The 18,415-nt window shown below is 39.1% G+C and overlaps 1 protein-coding gene across 3 annotated transcripts in view; it reads right to left on the bottom strand.

Moving 5' to 3' along the window:
* The window catches only part of DOCK9 (dedicator of cytokinesis 9), a 133,616-nt gene extending 117,608 nt beyond the window's left edge, over nucleotides 1-16,008 (bottom strand). For all 3 annotated transcript variants that reach the window (XM_063304808.1, XM_063304810.1, XM_063304811.1), the window contains exon 1: nucleotides 15,688-16,008. In XM_063304808.1, the coding sequence (XP_063160878.1) occupies nucleotides 15,688-15,822 (135 nt within the window). In that variant the 5' untranslated portion in view covers nucleotides 15,823-16,008. The remainder of the gene's footprint in view (nucleotides 1-15,687) is intronic.
* Nucleotides 16,009-18,415: the final 2,407 nt, after the last annotated feature.

The raw sequence follows: 18,415 nt of genomic DNA, 5'->3' as shown, positions 1-18,415 counted from the left end.
TCTTCAGCCCCTCCAGCAGTATACGTCTATTAAGATTTAGTAGCACCATATTCTAAGCTTACGTAGAAGAATGCCAAAAATCCTTTGAAGATATCAGCAGGAGCCACACCTCATAATGTAGCCATGCCTCTAACAGAAATCCTCCCTGAAATGCTGGAAAAGCAAATAGATAAAAAATGTAACATTCCTAACTAAATTGCCTTCATTTCGATTTGTCAGTATTCTCAAATCTTTCTGAAGCCAAAAAAAAACAACCCACCACCCCGCTGAAGCTTCTAGTACCAGGCACAAAGAATGCTCATCTGCTGCAAGAAAAGCTTCTCCCAGAATGCTTAGCTTAGAATTTGCACCAGTAGTCAATTCTTTCCTCAACCTAAATATTGAGGTGCTGGACGGGTGTGTGTGGGGGTGGGGGGGTGGGGGGGGATTCCTATTGCATGTTTTAAAAAGACCCTTTGCCCTTGAGGGGGAAAAAAAAGATGCAGGAGATTTGCCCATCTGTTGCTGCTATGGGAACGCTTCAATGCGTGCAGCTGTGGAAGCTTATTTTAAATATTCAGATATGCCTGTACTGCAAAGAGTAAACCACTAGAGAGCATAAAACTGAGCTTTTTTTTTTTAACTTCTCCAAAATGAATTGAGGGTTTGTAACATTATATTTACTGGAATATGAAAGAATACGGGGGGGTTTTCATTCATTTCCAAATAAGAAAATGATAAGATCCTATAAATATTAACTGAAATGCAATTTCCACTGAGTGCAAGCAAACTTAATTATTGTTTACAGGACTACAATTCTATACCTGCTGGCCCAGGAATAACCCTCAGTGAATTCAGTTCTAAGTGGACATGCAGAGGATTCCATTCTTAAATAGTGGTTCAAATCGCACTATGTGAAGATATGGTTTGCTGAGTAGGCCACAGTGGCTGGGTTCTCACCTAATGCTAACCCATATACCATAATACATAAACCACAGTGGCTGGTTTGACACAATGCATGAGGCCAAAACCAAGCAACCCACATTTCCTCTTCGCATAATATGTCAACCTAAGAATTGCTTGACATAGCCGATTAAGCATGTCCATAATTTGTATAGCAGAAAAATACATAACTAAGGTCAGGATATGAGCTTGAATGTGTTTCTCTTTTCTTACAGAATGAGCTATTTTCAAAGTATCAATCACCTTTTATATATTCACTATTCAATTTCCAGATTTGGCAAATTTTTCATTAATGACCCAACAGATTTTTGCATTAAGCACTACCTTTGATGTAATTATGTAATAAAATTAAATTTTGGATTTAAGTTTTACTTCTTGGCTTATGTATTTTATGCCTAACCACCAGCTTATAGCCAGAAATACAGATTTAATGGAAATTACAGAGTTATAGCATTAGTACTAACAATAATAGTCATTTAAATCTTAAGAATTATAGTCTTTGCAGAAATAAAAATTTTGTCTTATTCTGTTATCTTATTGTACTTATATTCAAGCCTAGTGTTTCTGGTTTTAACTATTTTGTTCTAATCAAATTGTTGGGTTGATTGTGTAATGCTATGCTGGTCAATGACCAAAATAAAGATTTGATTTGATAATACTAGTTTGTTAGAAATGTCTAGCCAGTGTGTTAACTGAATACAGTGGGGACTACAATTTAGGCTGACCGACGCAGAGCATATAATACACTTGTTCAGAACTTGGTTGTAATCCTAAAGTCCACTTAGGAATCAGCATATAAGAGGGTTATGTTATTTCTCCATATAGTCCAGCTCTATCAGTTCTGCAGGACTCAGCCAGAATTCTGCTATTTGAACTGTTTAACTAAAGAGTTCAGTAACCGAACAATGTCCCATGTCCTGATGGATGAACTGAAACAAAGATTCCAAACTAGTCAGCAAGCTCCATTCAGACAGCCTCCAGAAAGATTGCAAAAGCATAGACTGGGTGTCGCCAGCACTATAATGTACAGTATCCCTTTGTGCCAATAAATAGGAAACTGACATGCTACAATGCAAAGCACCTGCCCCTAAGAACATATTTATCTACAGGAATCACTTTGCGCCAGCCCCACCCCTGGTCTTACAGGGATGACATCTGAGAAAGACCTGTGCCCAGTCTTGCAGAAGAGGCAGTTGCATCGGAAGTCTCTATCTAGCAGTTTTAAAACATCCACAGTATACTGTATCCTTCAGCAAAGGCAGGCAACATATTTGGAATTTTGACAGCATGAAGTAGATGTTGTGAAAAAATGGCACCCATGATGGGCATGACCAGTCATAAACTACCACCTACCAGAAAGCAAATATGCCCTAGATTCTCCCTCGCTTTCTAGCTGGAGCTTTATGGGCTCAAAGGCTTCCCTGAAAATAAGATACCAGCTAAAACAAGAAGCTTGAGGGGTGCCAGAGAAAAACTGGCACCCACAGACACATTGCTTACCTAAGCCCTACAGCACTGTCATCCCAGGTATAATGGCCATCATCCACAGTTTGAGAAACAACCACCATAAGTGAAAAAAGAAATCCCACAAAACAATGAAATAAAGTAACTATGAATTACCAAATATGTAACATATCGTGTAACATTCATACTCCTATCTGATTGTTGAGCTTGCCTAGAATTCAGTACTAAACACTACACACTTAGGTAAAATCAAGTCTATTTGACATTAAAATCAGCTATGTCCTACTTGGGGGCATAGCAACAGGGTTTTATCTTTAACTAAGAAAAATCAGTTAAGAAAAATCAATACTGCTAAGAAAAGTCAGGAAATGGCATCATTTCTTTAAAAATGTATCCTGCACTTCTCCATCAAAAGGAACCAAACAATAATATACAAGAAAACAGTAAAAATAAAATTAAAATTCAGCAAAAGACCAAAACAGGGTAACATAAAGACAAAATCAGCAGCCTCAATGGGAAAAAGATGATTAACCAGTATAGACATGTATAGGTTCTTAAAGATGGCCTGATACATCAAAAATGTATTTTACAGGAAAATATTTTGGTTTTCTTGTATTCAGTGTAATCTTGTAAAATGTATCCAATTAACCTTTTTCTTAAGAGACCTTTTATAAAAGGTTGTTAGTGGATATAATATTCTTATATATCTGCTGCATATCAAGATTAACATCTTGAGCAAGAGACACACATATCTTGATATGCAGCAGATATATAAGAATATTAATATAAATATATAATGGCACAAAACTTAAAAACTCCAAAATGCCTTAATGAAAACTAAAACTAAAAATTCTCATTTTAACCAATGGGAGGAAGGATACTCAACAGCTTGAGAGAGGGCAAGTTTACAGGAAGATGACACTGAATAACATGTATCCAAAATCTCTCTGAATTGCATGTGAGATGATAATATTGTTTTATCAGTTATGTGTGGGAAGTAAAAAGTCAATATTTCTTCCTATTTTCAATCATTTATATTGCACATTATAGAGTGTACACTTAGTATTAAAATTGCATCCACTTAGATATAAAAGACATTCTAATGGATACTTTTTAAAAAACAGAGATAACCTTTGACCAATATCTATAGCAAGAAACTATATGATATATGATGCAAAAGTTTAAACATATTTATAAAAAATACCATATTAAAGGGTAAACAAATCTTTCACTTTAATTATAAGTTGTACAAATCTTAAATCTTTCATCTGTTTGAAACTATGAAATATTACACCATCTAGCGGTTAGATTTTATGCATCTCTTTAATTGTACATAGTTTACTCTGGTATCTTTACTTTTAACTTTGAAATTCATGCACCATTCAAGTTTCTTCTTTACAGCTGGAGGAAAAAAACAAGGATCAGCTTTCCTTGACTTGATACTGACCAATACGGAAGGCCCACTGCTAATTAATATGGAAGGAAACAGAAGTAGCAAGATTATGGAGGAAAGTGACCATGTAACATTCAGATAATTGATTGTAAGCCAAATTAAAACCAAGTGCAGCTGAACACATAACTTGGACTTCAAAAAAGCAGATTTTAATGAAATGAGAAATAGGAATTCCACGACAAGAGAACCTAATAGAAAAAGAAGCTCAAGATGACTGAACATTCTTTAAAAAAGAAATAATAAAAGCACAATTACAAATCATTCCCATGAGGAAAAAAAATACAGCATAAAGTACCAATGTGACCATCCACTGTAGAGGGGGAAAGAAGGACATATGTTTAAGAAGTGGAAAGAGATCCAGATTATCCAGAAAGAGTACATGCCAAGTAGCCCAGAACTGTAAAGATGGTGTCAGGAAATGTAAAACTCCAAATGAGCTGAGGTTGGTTAAGGAAGCTAAGAACAAAAATGGGGGGCTTCTTTAAATAAGTTCAAATGGAAAAGGAAAGAATCAATATACAAAGATATCAAAATGCCATCAAGTCCTATTTTGGTACACTGTTCATCAAAAATGTACAGATAGTCCTCGCTTCATGATCACTTGTTCAGTGACCGTTCAAGGTTATGACGGTGCTGAACAAGATTTACAACCGGTCCTCGAAGTTGTGCCACTGCAGCATCCCCATCATCACGTGATCGTGATTCAGGTGCTTGGCAACCAGCATGCAATTACAACGGTCGCAGCATCCAGTGGTCACGTGATCGCCATTTGCAACCTTCACTGCCAGCTTCCAACAAGCAAAGTCAACGGGAAAGCTGGCAGGAAGTTGCAAGTCACGGTCACATGACATTGCGCTTAACAACCATGCATGATTCACTTAATGACCACAACTGGGACTGATGGAATTGCATATGATTTTTCTCTTTATGACCATGTTGCTTAGCAACAGAGTTCCCAGTCCCAATTACAATGGTTAACTGAGGGCTACCTGTATATATTCCGCAGGAAAATTCTGAAGAACAGGATAGAGAGGCACACTTGTAGCCTGGAACTAACTGAAACAGGGTCACAGAGTATTTCTTTACTCTGAATGAGTTTAAGTCCCCAAGACCAAATGAACTGCATCATATGGCACTAAAGAAACTAATTGATGGCTGGGCTTCCAGTGCAGAAATGGTGGACTGAGCAGCTGTGCCTGCAGGTCTAGCAGGCAGAGCTGACAACGTGGCAATTTTTTTCAGGCTCAGGCAGGTTTTCCTGAAGCCCAGAAACATTCTCTGGATAAAGGACAACACCTGGAATCACCCCATCTGTCCTCTGGATGGCTGCTTGCAGCCAAAACATCACAGTGTTTTGCGTTTGACTGGTAAGAGCTAGCTTGGAGGTGGGGCTGTCATCATTTTCCAAGCTGCGCTGTAGCCTTAAAGGCACACTAAAACTGGCCACCCCATTTCTATATCACCAAATTTATGCTTTTTTAGGTATGCGTAACCTAAGAGGCTTTCTACAGGGAGGAGAAGCTGGCTCTCTTGATGCTTATTGTTATTTTTGGTATTACTTTCTTAAACAATTCTTTTTTCAGTTTTGGACTCATTTTCCTTCCAAATGTAAAGGAGGATTGAGAGTAAACAATTGTCTTCCTGTTATTATTTTTGTACTAAATTTGAAGATATTAGCATGTTCCTACACGTTGAATCACCTGATTTGAACCTTCAGCTTTCTGTTTCTATTTTCCCTTGGGAACTGTCTGCCTATCTCACTCTTGCTTGTGCAAATACATTTCAGAACTTTTCCATATCTTCAACTTTTGCTGGTTAAGCTCCTAGGGGGCATTATAATCTACTCCGTGAGACATGGAAGATTTTAAACAGATTTTTTCTGACTTCCACCAAGATTTTAAACAGATTTCTTCTGACTTCTACCAAGCTTTTATGCAAGATATCCAGGACACTGTGGAAAATATGAGATCTAAAATGTGCCATCAGGTTGGGTGTGATGGTTGCCTATTCTGAAACACTCTCAGACTCACAAGCAGGAGCTTAATAATATCTGGTTTACTTAAGAATAGTATGCAAGTACAAAGAAAGCTGAGAATGATGAAAGTGCGCCAAAATCAAACTAAAACCCCCCCAATACAAATGAAGTCCCCCCCCGTACAATCGTCTCAAATTCACAATCCCAGGTGCTCCTAACGAGTTCTGCTGATCAGCGGGAAAAAACCTTGAACAGAGAAGATAACCCAAACACATTCCATCGAAATGAACACAGATAGAGAGCTTGGTACAAGGTCCCACAGCAGCTCCCTCCCAACCAGAAATGCGCATCAGTGCCTTGGCATGTGAAACATTACGATGTACAATGCACGTTGAAATGGTGAACATGACATTGGGGATGTGGTGGATGAAACTGAGGAATTCAACAGTGATAGAAATGTTTCTTCTAAGAATGAGATCAGGATTTCTATTGAGATGCTGGATGAAGATCAGATAGTGGAGCTGGAGAAATTTAAGGGGGAGAGAGAGATCTGCAAGCAATAAGTGAAATTGACTTTCTGGTAGAATGTCATGAAAAAGAAGGGGTTATTATGTATGGGAGGTTTTTTGAAGAGAAGCTGGAATCTCTGAGGGGGGCAGTTGGGCTGTTTGATTTTTTCAGGAGAAAAGCTCTGTGCACACTGTGAGGATATGTAATTGCTCTGGTTTATTTGGAAGTGGGATAAGGGTTAAAGAATGTTTATCTGGATTGCTTTAAGGGTTTGACTGATGTTATTTGCTTTTAAGGATTTGGATTAAGATTATTAGGGTATAAAAATGTTTATCTGGATGTTTTAATGATTTGATTTAAGGCTACTGTTTTGAATTGTTTTTGTTTTTTGGGTTTATTAAGATTAATATTATTAAAACTCTTGTACTATTAAGTATAATGGCAGACAATTTATGTGCTTTTTAGTTTGATTCTTATAGTAGAAATGTATAGAATAGTAGTAGGAAGGGAATAATTAAATGAGTTATCTTTTGGGGGGAAGTTATTTAGGAGGTCTATATGATTTTCTTTAATTTTAATATAAGGGGGGAGTAACTGTACTTAGTGATTTTTATAATGTGCTAAAGTGGAATGATTTACAGAAGTAATGTGGTTTTGGTTTAATATAGAGTAAGAGATTATGGAAATTTTTGTATATCCTTGCTTTTAAAAGATGGAAGTCACATCTTTCTGTAATCTTGGGAAAAAAATTTGCTTGTGTTTTCACACATTTTTTTTTCTTTTTTTGTAGTTTTTTCATAGCTTTTATCCTTGTCTTGAAACTTAATAAAATTCTCTAAAATAAAGGAAATTAATTGATGGCTGTAATTTTTATATAGTAACTTCGAGAAATCTGAGATGATGCAAATGTTGTTTCTAACTTTAAAAAACAGAGGGCAAATCTGGGAATTAAAAAGAAGTCAGCCTCACATCAATGTCTGGGAAAATTCTAGAGCAGATCGTAAAGAGAATGCTCTGTAGGCAATCTAAAAACAATGTAATACTTACCAGAAATTAGCATGGATTGACCAAACACAAATCTCACCTGGCTAATCTTATTTTGAATTTGACAAAATACCCATAACATTCTAAGGTAAAGGTAAAGGTTTCCCTTGACATTAAGTCCAGTCGTGTCCGACTCTAGGGGGCGGCGCTCATCTCCGTTTCAAAACCGAAGAGCCGGCATTTGTCCGTAGACACTTCCGTGGTCATGTGGCCAGCATGACAGTCACAGAACGCCGTTACCTGCCCGCCGAAGCGGTACCTATTAATCTACTCACATTTGCATGTTTTCGAACTGCTAGGTTGGCAGGAGCTGGGACTAGCAACGGGAGCTCACCCCGTCATGCGGATTCGAACCGCCGACCTTCCGATCAGCAAGCTCAGCAGCTCAGCGGTTTAACCTGCAGCGCCACCGCATCCCTACTCACCAGCTAATTAACTGTGGTTGCATGGCATAGCAATTAACTGAATACATAGCTGGTTCAAGAATTAGGTTCAAAATGTGGTCTTTAATGGTTCCTCATTAAATTGGAGTAAGGAGTAAGGGCTAGCATACGGGTCACTCCTGGATAAAAAGGTACAGGGAATACTTATTAAATTAGCAGATGGCATGAAATTGGGCAGGATAGTTAATACCCTATAATACAGAAATAACATAAAAACCATCATGAGATACTGCCTTGATAATGGTGAAAAAATGTTGAAATAGAATTGGGGTCAGCATTGTGATCTGGCTGCAAAAAAGACAAATGCAGTCTTAGTCTGAATCAACAGAAGTGTTCAATTTCTACTTTGGTCAGACTCCACTTCAACTATTATGTCCAGTTCTGGGCACCACTCTAATAGTTATAGTGGGAATGTCCAGGAAACTAGTGGGAATGTCCAGGAAACTAGAAAGTAAGTCCTATGAAAAGAGATTTAAGGAGCTGAGTGTGTCTAGAAAAGGTGACTGAAGGAAGAAATGAGAGCATTCTACTATCTGAAAGGATGTCACAGAGATGAAGGCTTAAGGCCCATTCTCTATCATTCTACAATACAGGGCATAGGATAATAGACTTAAGTTCCAACTGAAATCTTGGAAAAAATACTTCCTAGCACTAACAGCAGTTTGTCAGTGGAATCCATTACCCAAAAATGTGATAATCTTGCCTATATTCAAGCAGAGAGTTGACAGCCATCTATCAGATATGCATTAATTTGAACTTCTACATAAATAGAGGCTTCAGCAGGTGGCTACACTTAGCTAATCTTGGAAGCTAAACAAGGCCAGGCCTGGTTAATATTTGGATGGAATAACTGGGTTGTAGGCTAGACTGGAAAGTTGAAAAAACATCCAAGAAGGCAATGGCAAAGCACTTCTGTCATGGTCCTAGAGAACACAAGTCTGTTTAAGCACACATTAACTATTAGTCCTGGCTAACAGTCAGTGCTATTTAATTAACAGTAACCTACTTGTTGTGATTATGGCCTCTAACCTGCTTCTGTAAGGTTAGCAACATAATAAACCAAACCAGAAAATGGCTTTGTGCTTTATGACACAGTAAATATCACTCAAAGACAACTTATCTATTCTTCCATATTCTCATATAATTTTATGGGTTTCCTACACTTTTATGTAAGAGCTTCCAAGTATGGTACAAGCAAGAGGTTTTTTGTTTGTTTTATCTATCTAATAAGGCTTTTTACTAGCTTGGTGCAAATTGGGAAGTAAAAACAGATCAGGGCAATTCAGAGCAGCTAGGAAGTCATTTATGGTGGAACTGATACATTTAAGTCCCTTTCTCTGATTCAAAATTCTCTATGACTTATCAAATCATTAATACAATTTTTTCCAGCTTTCTTTTTAAAACCCTTATTGGGAGGGGGGGGGCTTGGTAGAGCTGAAAATATTTGTGGTGATATTCAATTTGAATTCCAAAGATTATTCTTTCATTTGAAGGAGGCAAGATAAAAAACACCTATAATTCTGTGGCTGTCACTTTATTTTTCAAGGATAAAATATGAAAATTTACGCAGTTGTTGAGCTAAGTGAAAATACTTGATCATAAATGTTCAAAAACTATTTAATTTAAAAAGCTATGATAAGTCTGTTTCTGTTCAATCCAAGTCTTGGCCATATTAAAATATTCTGATAGTTTTATTGGAATACCTGTGGCTTATATCAGATTTAATACCACAACTCTGTATCATGTATATAGGTCCTTATCCCCATAATTCTGAGGTCCAGTTTCCTTAGCTGATCACACTGTAGTTAGTTTATTCATTGCACTTTACACACTTCTCCCTTTTTTAGACTTTTAAAAAATAAATACTTGGATTTCCCTCCATGATGATTTGGGTTATACTACCAGATTTTTTTATCATTTCTATTTATATGGCCATCCATCTCAAATTCATGACTCTGGGAGGCTATCAGTTAAAAGCACCATAAATCAACATAACAATACAAGTAATGCATGCATAATTGGCAGCTGAGATAAAGACTAAAACAACCAGCAACAAATCAACACAACCACTGCATGGGCACATCCAAATCTCCAGGCTTAGTGATAGCTTAAATTAAGTAGAGATAGAACAGATGACAGGCTAAAATTAAGCTAGCAAAAGACTAGGATCTTGGTTAGCACTACCCTGATTTCTGAATGAATAAACCATAATTTTCTGAGAGTCCTGCTGGCTCCACATTTCATAAAGAAAAGTATGATGGCCAAGAAAGGAGGTGAAAGGGCTATTGTATAGGGTTGCCTCTGGAATGGATGGTTAAAAGCACTAGGTGTGCATACTACTTCTGACACACCAGACTATAATTATCTGTTTTACTTGCTCAGCAGGCCTGCATCATTCTTGTTCAAAAAGTCATAGATGATTTTTTTTTCTAAGTATTAAGTTGGCTGTTGATTTGAGGATGAAGGGAAATTAACTGATTTAACTTTTCCTGTACAGCAAAACAGTCCTTAAGCCAATCAGGAAGATGAGGCAGCCACAAAACGTCTGTGGATAGGATAAGAGGAACAGCTATTTCTTCTTATCACACCTACCTCTTAAGTAGCTCATATCCACAGCATTTAACTTTTATGTTTCTCTTCACAGACCCAACTTTCATTTCCATGTAACAAAGTGGGCAGAAGCATGTTCTATACACAGCCATTTTTCCATCTGTCAACATTCATTCCTCACAAAAACCACATATTGCCCACTATCTTTTTACCAGCATTTGTTCATCTTAAAATTTCTCTGTCCATGTTTCAATCTTTAGTAAACATTCCATTCAAGGTACATAATTTTTTCTATATGCTTGGTTTTTCAGCACTGATGTATAACTTGCAATTGCTCATACCATTTTCCCTGTTAAAAACAACAAACCTCATCTCTGGTACATTAATTTTCAGAACCCTACTCCTCATTGTATCATACAGTCTAACATATGCTGCAAATAATTTAATTCTAAGCCAAAAACAGAACACTCTCTTTCTCTCTCTTCCTCTCTTGATATATATATCTACACATTCTCAACCAACCATGTCTAATGTTATTGTAAGCATTCTGTATACACTTAATCATAAACATATTAAACAACCAGGGAAATAATACCCATTCTTGTCTTATTCCCTGTGCAGTACATTTGCTAGGCACTCCATTTATTCTCACACGTTACACCTCAAAATCATACTGCCTGCATTGCACTCAGGAAGCAACCCGCATATATTCACTAAACACATCCATAATTCAACCCTATTTATTTTATCATATGCTTTCCACAATCAACAAATATACAATAGACTTATTTCTCATAGTCATACATTTCTCAGTGACCTTCAAAGAGCAAAAATCTGACCTGCACAGATCTTGCCCAGCTCAAAGCTAAATAAAACTTCCAAGATTTTGCTTACTGACACCTCCTATACCCCTTCCATAAGAACTTTCCCTGGCACAGTAAACAAGCTAATCTCCTTGCTACTTTGTCCTTTATATAATGGAACAATAACAACTGTTCTTAAGGATTTATTGGGATAAAATATAAAAAAATGTGATCTCAACTTGTATTGCTCCCCCTAAGCTAAGAGAACCCCAATTACGAGTCTTCTAATCATAAGGTACATATCACACACACATTAAGCGAATTGCACAGTCATTCCATAAGCAAACAACATCTGTATTTTAATATTTCTTCAGTTATATCTGCAGTCTTACCATTTTATGACAATTCTTGCAGGATTTACGACTTCACGTTCATTATTTTTCTCATGGACACTAACATTTCTAGCATCTTCACTTCCACTATCATTTCGATGCAAATCTCTTATATATTCCTTCTGGCATCTTCTGACTTCATTTTCATCACAGATCATTTGATCCAGTAATGCTGCTGGAGGCTCTTTATTTTTTACTTACTTCCAAAGCGAACTTTTATAGAAATTGTTGTGTATTCCCTCTGCTTCTTTTTGATCTTTCTGACTACATTCTCTGCAACTATCTTTGCTCTCTATAGCCTAATTTTTTGCAGCAATTATACTTTTATGTGCATTTTTTTCATTCACAGCCTCTTTCACTTCATCATTCCACCAAGCGTTCTTTTTCATATTGCCCATTATAAATCCATATACTTTTATGTGGTATTCTGTAACATAATTCTGTTCACCTTGTTCCAAGCAGCTTTTACACCCTCTTTCCTTATGTCAATTTTCCATTCTTTCAATTGGGAAGCTAATCTATCCTGTAATTCTTTTTCAAAATGAAAAAGTTTATTTTCTTTCCCACCTATTTTTTCCTCAATATCCACTCTTGATACCATAATCCACCTTCAGAATCCTGAATCATTGTTCTATCACTATACCTCTTAATCTTTCATTCAGTCATGGTCTTCTATTCATTCCTTTTCTGTCCGGAAGCATGAATAGAATTATGCTTAAATCATGCATTCAGAAAAACATTTTTCTAAAGACTCATCAAACAGCCACAAATTCTCATTCATTCTTGTGTCACCAAATCACCCAACTGCTTTGCTCTTCCTCTCTCAACTCATTCCTATTCATTTATGTTACCGAGCAAAGTAATTTTCCCCAGGTCACTTTCATTCTGAATGTTATAGTTTTAATCAAAACTCATCCCTCCTACTATGACAAATGATAGGCAACCATTACCAACCATTCCTCTGTAAGAACAGAGATCACTACTTCATTCGTAATTAAACCTACCTCTTCACGTTCCTGCATATATTCATCAACTCCACAAGATCAGACCATCTTCATTTAGCTCTGCTACATCCTTTACCTTCACAGAAACATAATTTTCTTTTCTTTCTTTCATTCATTCATTCATTCACTATTTACCTTCTTATGTTCTAAACTGCAAACTTCTTTATGCCATAGTGATCACCAGAGAAGTCCATAGATACTGATCTCTGTTGTTGTTTATTCATTCAGTCGCTTCCGACTCTTCGTGACTTTATGGACCAGCCCACGCCAGAGCTTCCTGTCGGTCGTCAGCACCCCCAGCTCCCCCAGGGACAAGTCTGTCACCTCTAGAATATCAACTTTTCTCTACTGCCCAATATTGCTTTGAACAATCAAGACTTTCACCTAATTCTGTTTTATAAGATAGAGGACATATAGACTAGGTTTGCCAACCCTACATGCAGCATTTCCTGCTAATGGTAACGACAGGGCACTTTCTACTCAGTGCACCACAAGTATAACCAAAATCTAAATTTGTTCCAAGCATGCTCACATTCTTGTTTGCAAGTTAGGATTTCTAATCTGGAGACTACCCTGCAAGTGACGGTACCATTACCTGCATCCCACCAACTGGAAGTACATGCAACATACTGACACATAACCAAGATGCAAAAAATGTTAAACTGTCAGTTCAATAGAAAAGTACAACCAAGTCATTGCTAACTATGTTATTTTCAACCTCCAAAGCTGTGAGTACAATGTTGGCCTTATAAATTTTTTGACCAATGTGACTAACCCCACCAGCACAAAGATCCATAAGAGATCTAGTCCTAAAACACCTTGAAGAGACCACTTGCTGAATCCTGCTTAATTTCTACTTGTAACCAATAGAAGTAAGATACAGTATAGCGTAACAGGTAACTTGCAGTCATCAAAAAGACAATCATATATCTGTCCTTAAGTAGCTTTAATAAAATTATTCCAAATCTGCAGAAAAAGAGTCTTGACTAGAAAATTACGTAAAAGGTATATTTAATTTATATATCTGCAGCAATGCCTATCATACCTGAATTACTGTATATAGAAATTATTACCTAATGAGCTGAAAACAGTTTATTTGATTTATATGTCCCCTTTATTTGTTCAAAATTGATTATATACCATCTAGTCAGTGTTGACTCTAAACAAGTATGCTCCCTCCTCCTATTTGCCCCACAAGAAGCTTGTGAGGTGGGTTGGGCTGAGAGAGAGAAAGAGACTCATATTTTCCCCAAAGTCACCCAGCTGCCTTCCATGCCTAAAGGAGGACTAGAATTCATGGCCTCTCAAATTTAAAGAAACTAGATTTTTATATTTAAGGGCCACAGTTATGTCAAGTGTTCAAATAGATAGTAAGAGTCTTTAATATCACCATCAAATTCACCCAGTCTTGACTACTATTGTGAATACAGACACCCAAATTATTAGCAGCAGATTGCTTGTACAGTACTTTTGGGGTTTTTTTCTTTTGTGTCTTTGAGTCCTGGCAACTACCTGGACAAGTCCCTGCAGTTTTCTTGGCAAGATTCTGGAAGTGGTTTGCCAATTGCCTTCTTCCAAGGGCTGAGAGAGTGACTGGCCCAAGGTCACCCTGCTGGCTTCATGCCTAAGGCGGGACTAGAACTCACAGTCTCCCGGCTTCTCTCTTCCTCTTTCTCTCTCTCCTATTTTACCTATTTTCAATGACATTGAAATCTTGTCTATTGCTGTAGATACAGATTTCTCCTTAACTTACCTGGGTGAAAATGAGCAAACAGCTCTTTGAACACCAGCACGTTGTAGTAAAAAGAGCTGGAAGAGAATCAAAGCTGCCAAGGTGGTATTTAATTCCATGTAGATCAGAGGGTCTATAACCTGCAGCATCAGAACAGCACACATACAATACATGGACGCTCCCACAGAAGGAGAAAAGCAGTAATATGCACAGAGTAAAACACTAACTCTGTTTAAATAGCTTAATTTAAACTGACATGTAATTCAATCAAATCACTTTCATATTTGTCATGATTCTATCAATTTCTTTCTTCTGTTCTTTCCACTTTTTCAAGACAAATCTTCTAAAATCTCTGCCCTTGTTCCCAAAAGTCCATGAAACATTTCAGTTCATAACAAAACAAAAATAAAACAGAGGACAGTAAAATATATATGGATAAATAGAAATACTGGATTTGTATTTTTTTATGAAAGCATAAAACTAAAAAGATTTAGTGCTTTTTTATTTTTTTCAAAGCATGGCTGAGTATTTTACGGAGGCATTTGATGACAGACACCTTTTTTTCCCCCCATAAACCCCTGAAATTCCCTCCGAAGTTTTCCAGCCATTCATTCATTCATTCATTCATTCATATCGCGGGAAGGAAACGAAGGCGGGACTCCTTGTGAATGGACGGAAGTTTTTACAGAAAAGGGAAAACCGCACGTCTGGAGCCAGCTGCTGCAGAAGGGAAGAGATCACCCCCCCCCTTCCCGTTCCTGTGTACTCAGTATTTCGAAGCAGGGAACGGGAAACAGGATTCAGACAACGGGAAACAGGTCTCTGCACAAACAGGGAGGAAAACGAAAGGTGGGGAAATCCGAGCCGGAAAAAGGCGTCGCTATCTCACCCCCCGAGCGCGGTTTTACGCCGCCCAAGCGAGCCCCGGGAATTCCGGCACGGCGACTTCGATTAGAAAAGGGAGCGGGACATTCACTGGGACGCGGAGAAGCGGAATCAAGATTAAATGCCTTGGCCACGTCCTTCCTCCCGGACCCTGCGAGAGCGATGCTTAGACACGCTTCCCTGGGAATGAGGGGCACTGGAAGAGGCGCGGGGAGACACGTCTGAAGTGAACAGGGGCACGGACGGGGCAATAGACGAACGCTGGCTGCTTTCAGACAGACCCGCGCGGCGGGCGGCGTGGCTGGGTCAGGCCACCAGTCTCCAAGCTGGAGAGGGCTCGGTTGAGCAACTCAGGTGTGGCCGCTGTCCCCGTCCCAACCAAGCAAGGAAGGGGCGCAGGGGTCTCCGAGCCCACCGGAGAGAAGAGGAAGACCATCCGCTCCACTCGGGGACCTCCCCGGTCCGCCGCCCACCCCTCGCCGCCACTCACCACGAGAACGGAGCTCCGCACCACTTCGGAGACGCTCTGCCGCAACTCGGCGGCCGTGCCCGGCTTGCTGAGCGCCCGCGTGAACTTCCGAGTCTCCGAGCAGGCGACAACGGACTGAAGAGGCATCGTCGCCATCCTTCCCGCCCGGTCCTCCGCTTCTTCCTCCCCGAACCGTCCTTCCCGGCGGCCCCCTCGCCGCGGGGGACCGAGCCCGGCCCGGCCACCTCTCAGGGCGCTGCCTCGCAGGCGCTTGGGTGCCCCATCCCCCTCTTCAAGCGCAGCCGTCCGGTCCGATCCGCCCGCCGGTGCTTCCCGTGTCGCAATTGGCTCGGCGCCGGCTGGCCGCGCGCCGCCGCTCCTGTCAGGTAGCCCCTCCCCTTTGCGAGACAGCGCCCGCCGCCGCCGCCGCCGCCGCCGCCCCCCTGGCTCCAAACACTGGCACGCTCGGGAGACAGCGATCCCTCGGAGGCTGATTGGCGCAAGCGGAATGGAGGGGGCGTGGCCCGGCTGCTCTTTCTAGTAATACGTGGTGTCGCTTTAAATAAAAGTGTGCGGCGACCGCCTAACTCCTTTCCTTACACCGCCTCTGATTGGACGATGGGTTTACCTGTGTGGTTGCTCCGTTACTCCCACCCTAGTAGTCCCCGCCCCTCGGTAGGGCTGCCTAGATTTGGGGCGTGGTCAGCGAAGAGCGGAAATTCCATTCCCTCCCAGGCAGTGACCTCGTTTTGCCCAGTCGGAACTCTCGTGATCGGGTGATTTAGCGAACGAGACTGGTGTAGAAATGTCCTTTTCAGACAACCGCGTCTTTCAGGGTTTCTCTTCCTGCCTCTCAGAGCAGACAGCAAAAGAACCAAGCAAGAGGGCCAAGTTCAGCGCATGGAGATCCCATGTGGACTCATGTGCATGTAATCCCATGTACATCACATGTGCATGTAAATCAGTTTTTTGTTACAGTATGGGCATTCAAATATAGTACACTTCCAAGTATCAAATAGGTCCCCCCCTTTTTTTAATGAATATTGGCTTTTCTAAAATAGCCATTCTAATAAAATATGCCTTTGCAGTGGTTATATTTTCGCACCTCTCACGGAGTGAGTTCCCACAAGCAGTGAGTAGATACTTCGAAAGCTAGCTCTGGTATGTATACTACTGCTACTACTTAAAAAACTTAATAAGGCCAGGTCGTGGCTTTGATCCATAGTAACGTACACTCTGTTATTTTAAAAAACACATCCTAATCTACCAGAAACTCTTAGGTACTTTTCCATGTAATAAAAAATACGTTTTCCTATTATTGTTGAACTACAGCCAAATACAGCTCCATATTATGGAACTGGAGTAAGTATCCTGGGAAAGAGAGGTTTTGTATTTTTACTTTTGTTACTGCTACTAACATCCTTTTTATTTATAAGAGAATAGCAAAACAGGAATGGGTAGGGGTAGGTAACTGGATGGTTTGCAGTAGATGAGCAAAGTGTTTTCATCCCAATTTTCAAGCAAATAAAACAAAAATATATAATTATTAAACAGCTGAAATCAAAAAGGGGGGGATCAAAAGAGGCACTTATTCATCAATTCTGCTGAATATAAATCTACACCAAGCTACTGTTTGGCAGTTAACTTCAGCTGCTGATGGATCTTGAGATTTTAACAATAAAAATGAATAACCAAAAATTTGCCCCGCTCTGATTATAAGTGCAAGTGAAGCAGATAAAGATGATGTAGTTTTCAAATGCAGCAAAAAAGATGATCCTGTTAGTATTTGTCCTTTAACCTACATACGTATTCCTATATTTAAATTATTACAGGAAGGAGCAGAATTTATCCATTCCTTCCTTGCACCCCTCCGAAAGATGAGGAAGCAAACTTCAATTATACAGAAAATGGTTGATGTCTTTTTGTGGTTTTTAATTCTGTAAGCCACCATGTGTGAGTTGGGCAGCCTTATAAATTTGTTCAATCAATCAATCAATCAATAAAATTTCTTGGGCTGAGTTCTCACGTTGCCCATGGAATGCAGAGATCTGGTTCATACATCATACTACACCATTACTTAGCATATTAAATGAACCAAAGCCTGATATTCAATAATCATATCATTTCTGGCACTGAACGCTCTTTCAATAGATACAGTTTGAAGTGTTGGTTTTAATATTTAAAGCTATGACAGCATAGCTCCTAGTTACTTGCAGGATCATCCTTGCTTGTAGAACTGACCCATTTGTCTCATTTGGGAATGTTGAAGGGGTGAGATCTGTGGGGGCTTGGAAATTATGCTTTTTTTGTGTTTGCTACGAATTCTGGTGGCCTTTGAAAAGCTGCTGAGACACTATTTTTAAGAGTTGATATTGCCTAGTGTGTTACACCATCATTTTTAATTTTTAATGTGGAATTTGCATTGTGGCCTTCAGCCTTTGTTGTGTTGTTATTCAAGGCAGCAAGTGACAAAATGTGCATTGTGCCACAAACTTCACCCTTTTGTATTGCACTATGTCATACACAAGCACATAAAGAGTTGACATTGTAACTTCATAATGCACATTTTGTCATTTTGATAAAAGCTCTGGTTCTTGCAGAGTATAATGTGTTATGTTTTATATGATTGTAAACTTCTACGAGTTGTACAATTTTGGTACCATATAAATTAATAGATTATGTATTGATGTAAATGATCAAGTTGCTGCTAAATCTTAGCAACTATATAGATTTGCTCTATAACGATCTG

The sequence above is a fragment of the Candoia aspera genome, chromosome 5, assembly GCF_035149785.1.
Source record: "Candoia aspera isolate rCanAsp1 chromosome 5, rCanAsp1.hap2, whole genome shotgun sequence".
Lineage (NCBI taxonomy): Eukaryota > Metazoa > Chordata > Lepidosauria > Squamata > Boidae > Candoia > Candoia aspera.
The sequence above is the reverse complement of the archived record's forward strand: the minus strand, read 5'-3'. Positions and strand labels throughout refer to the sequence as shown.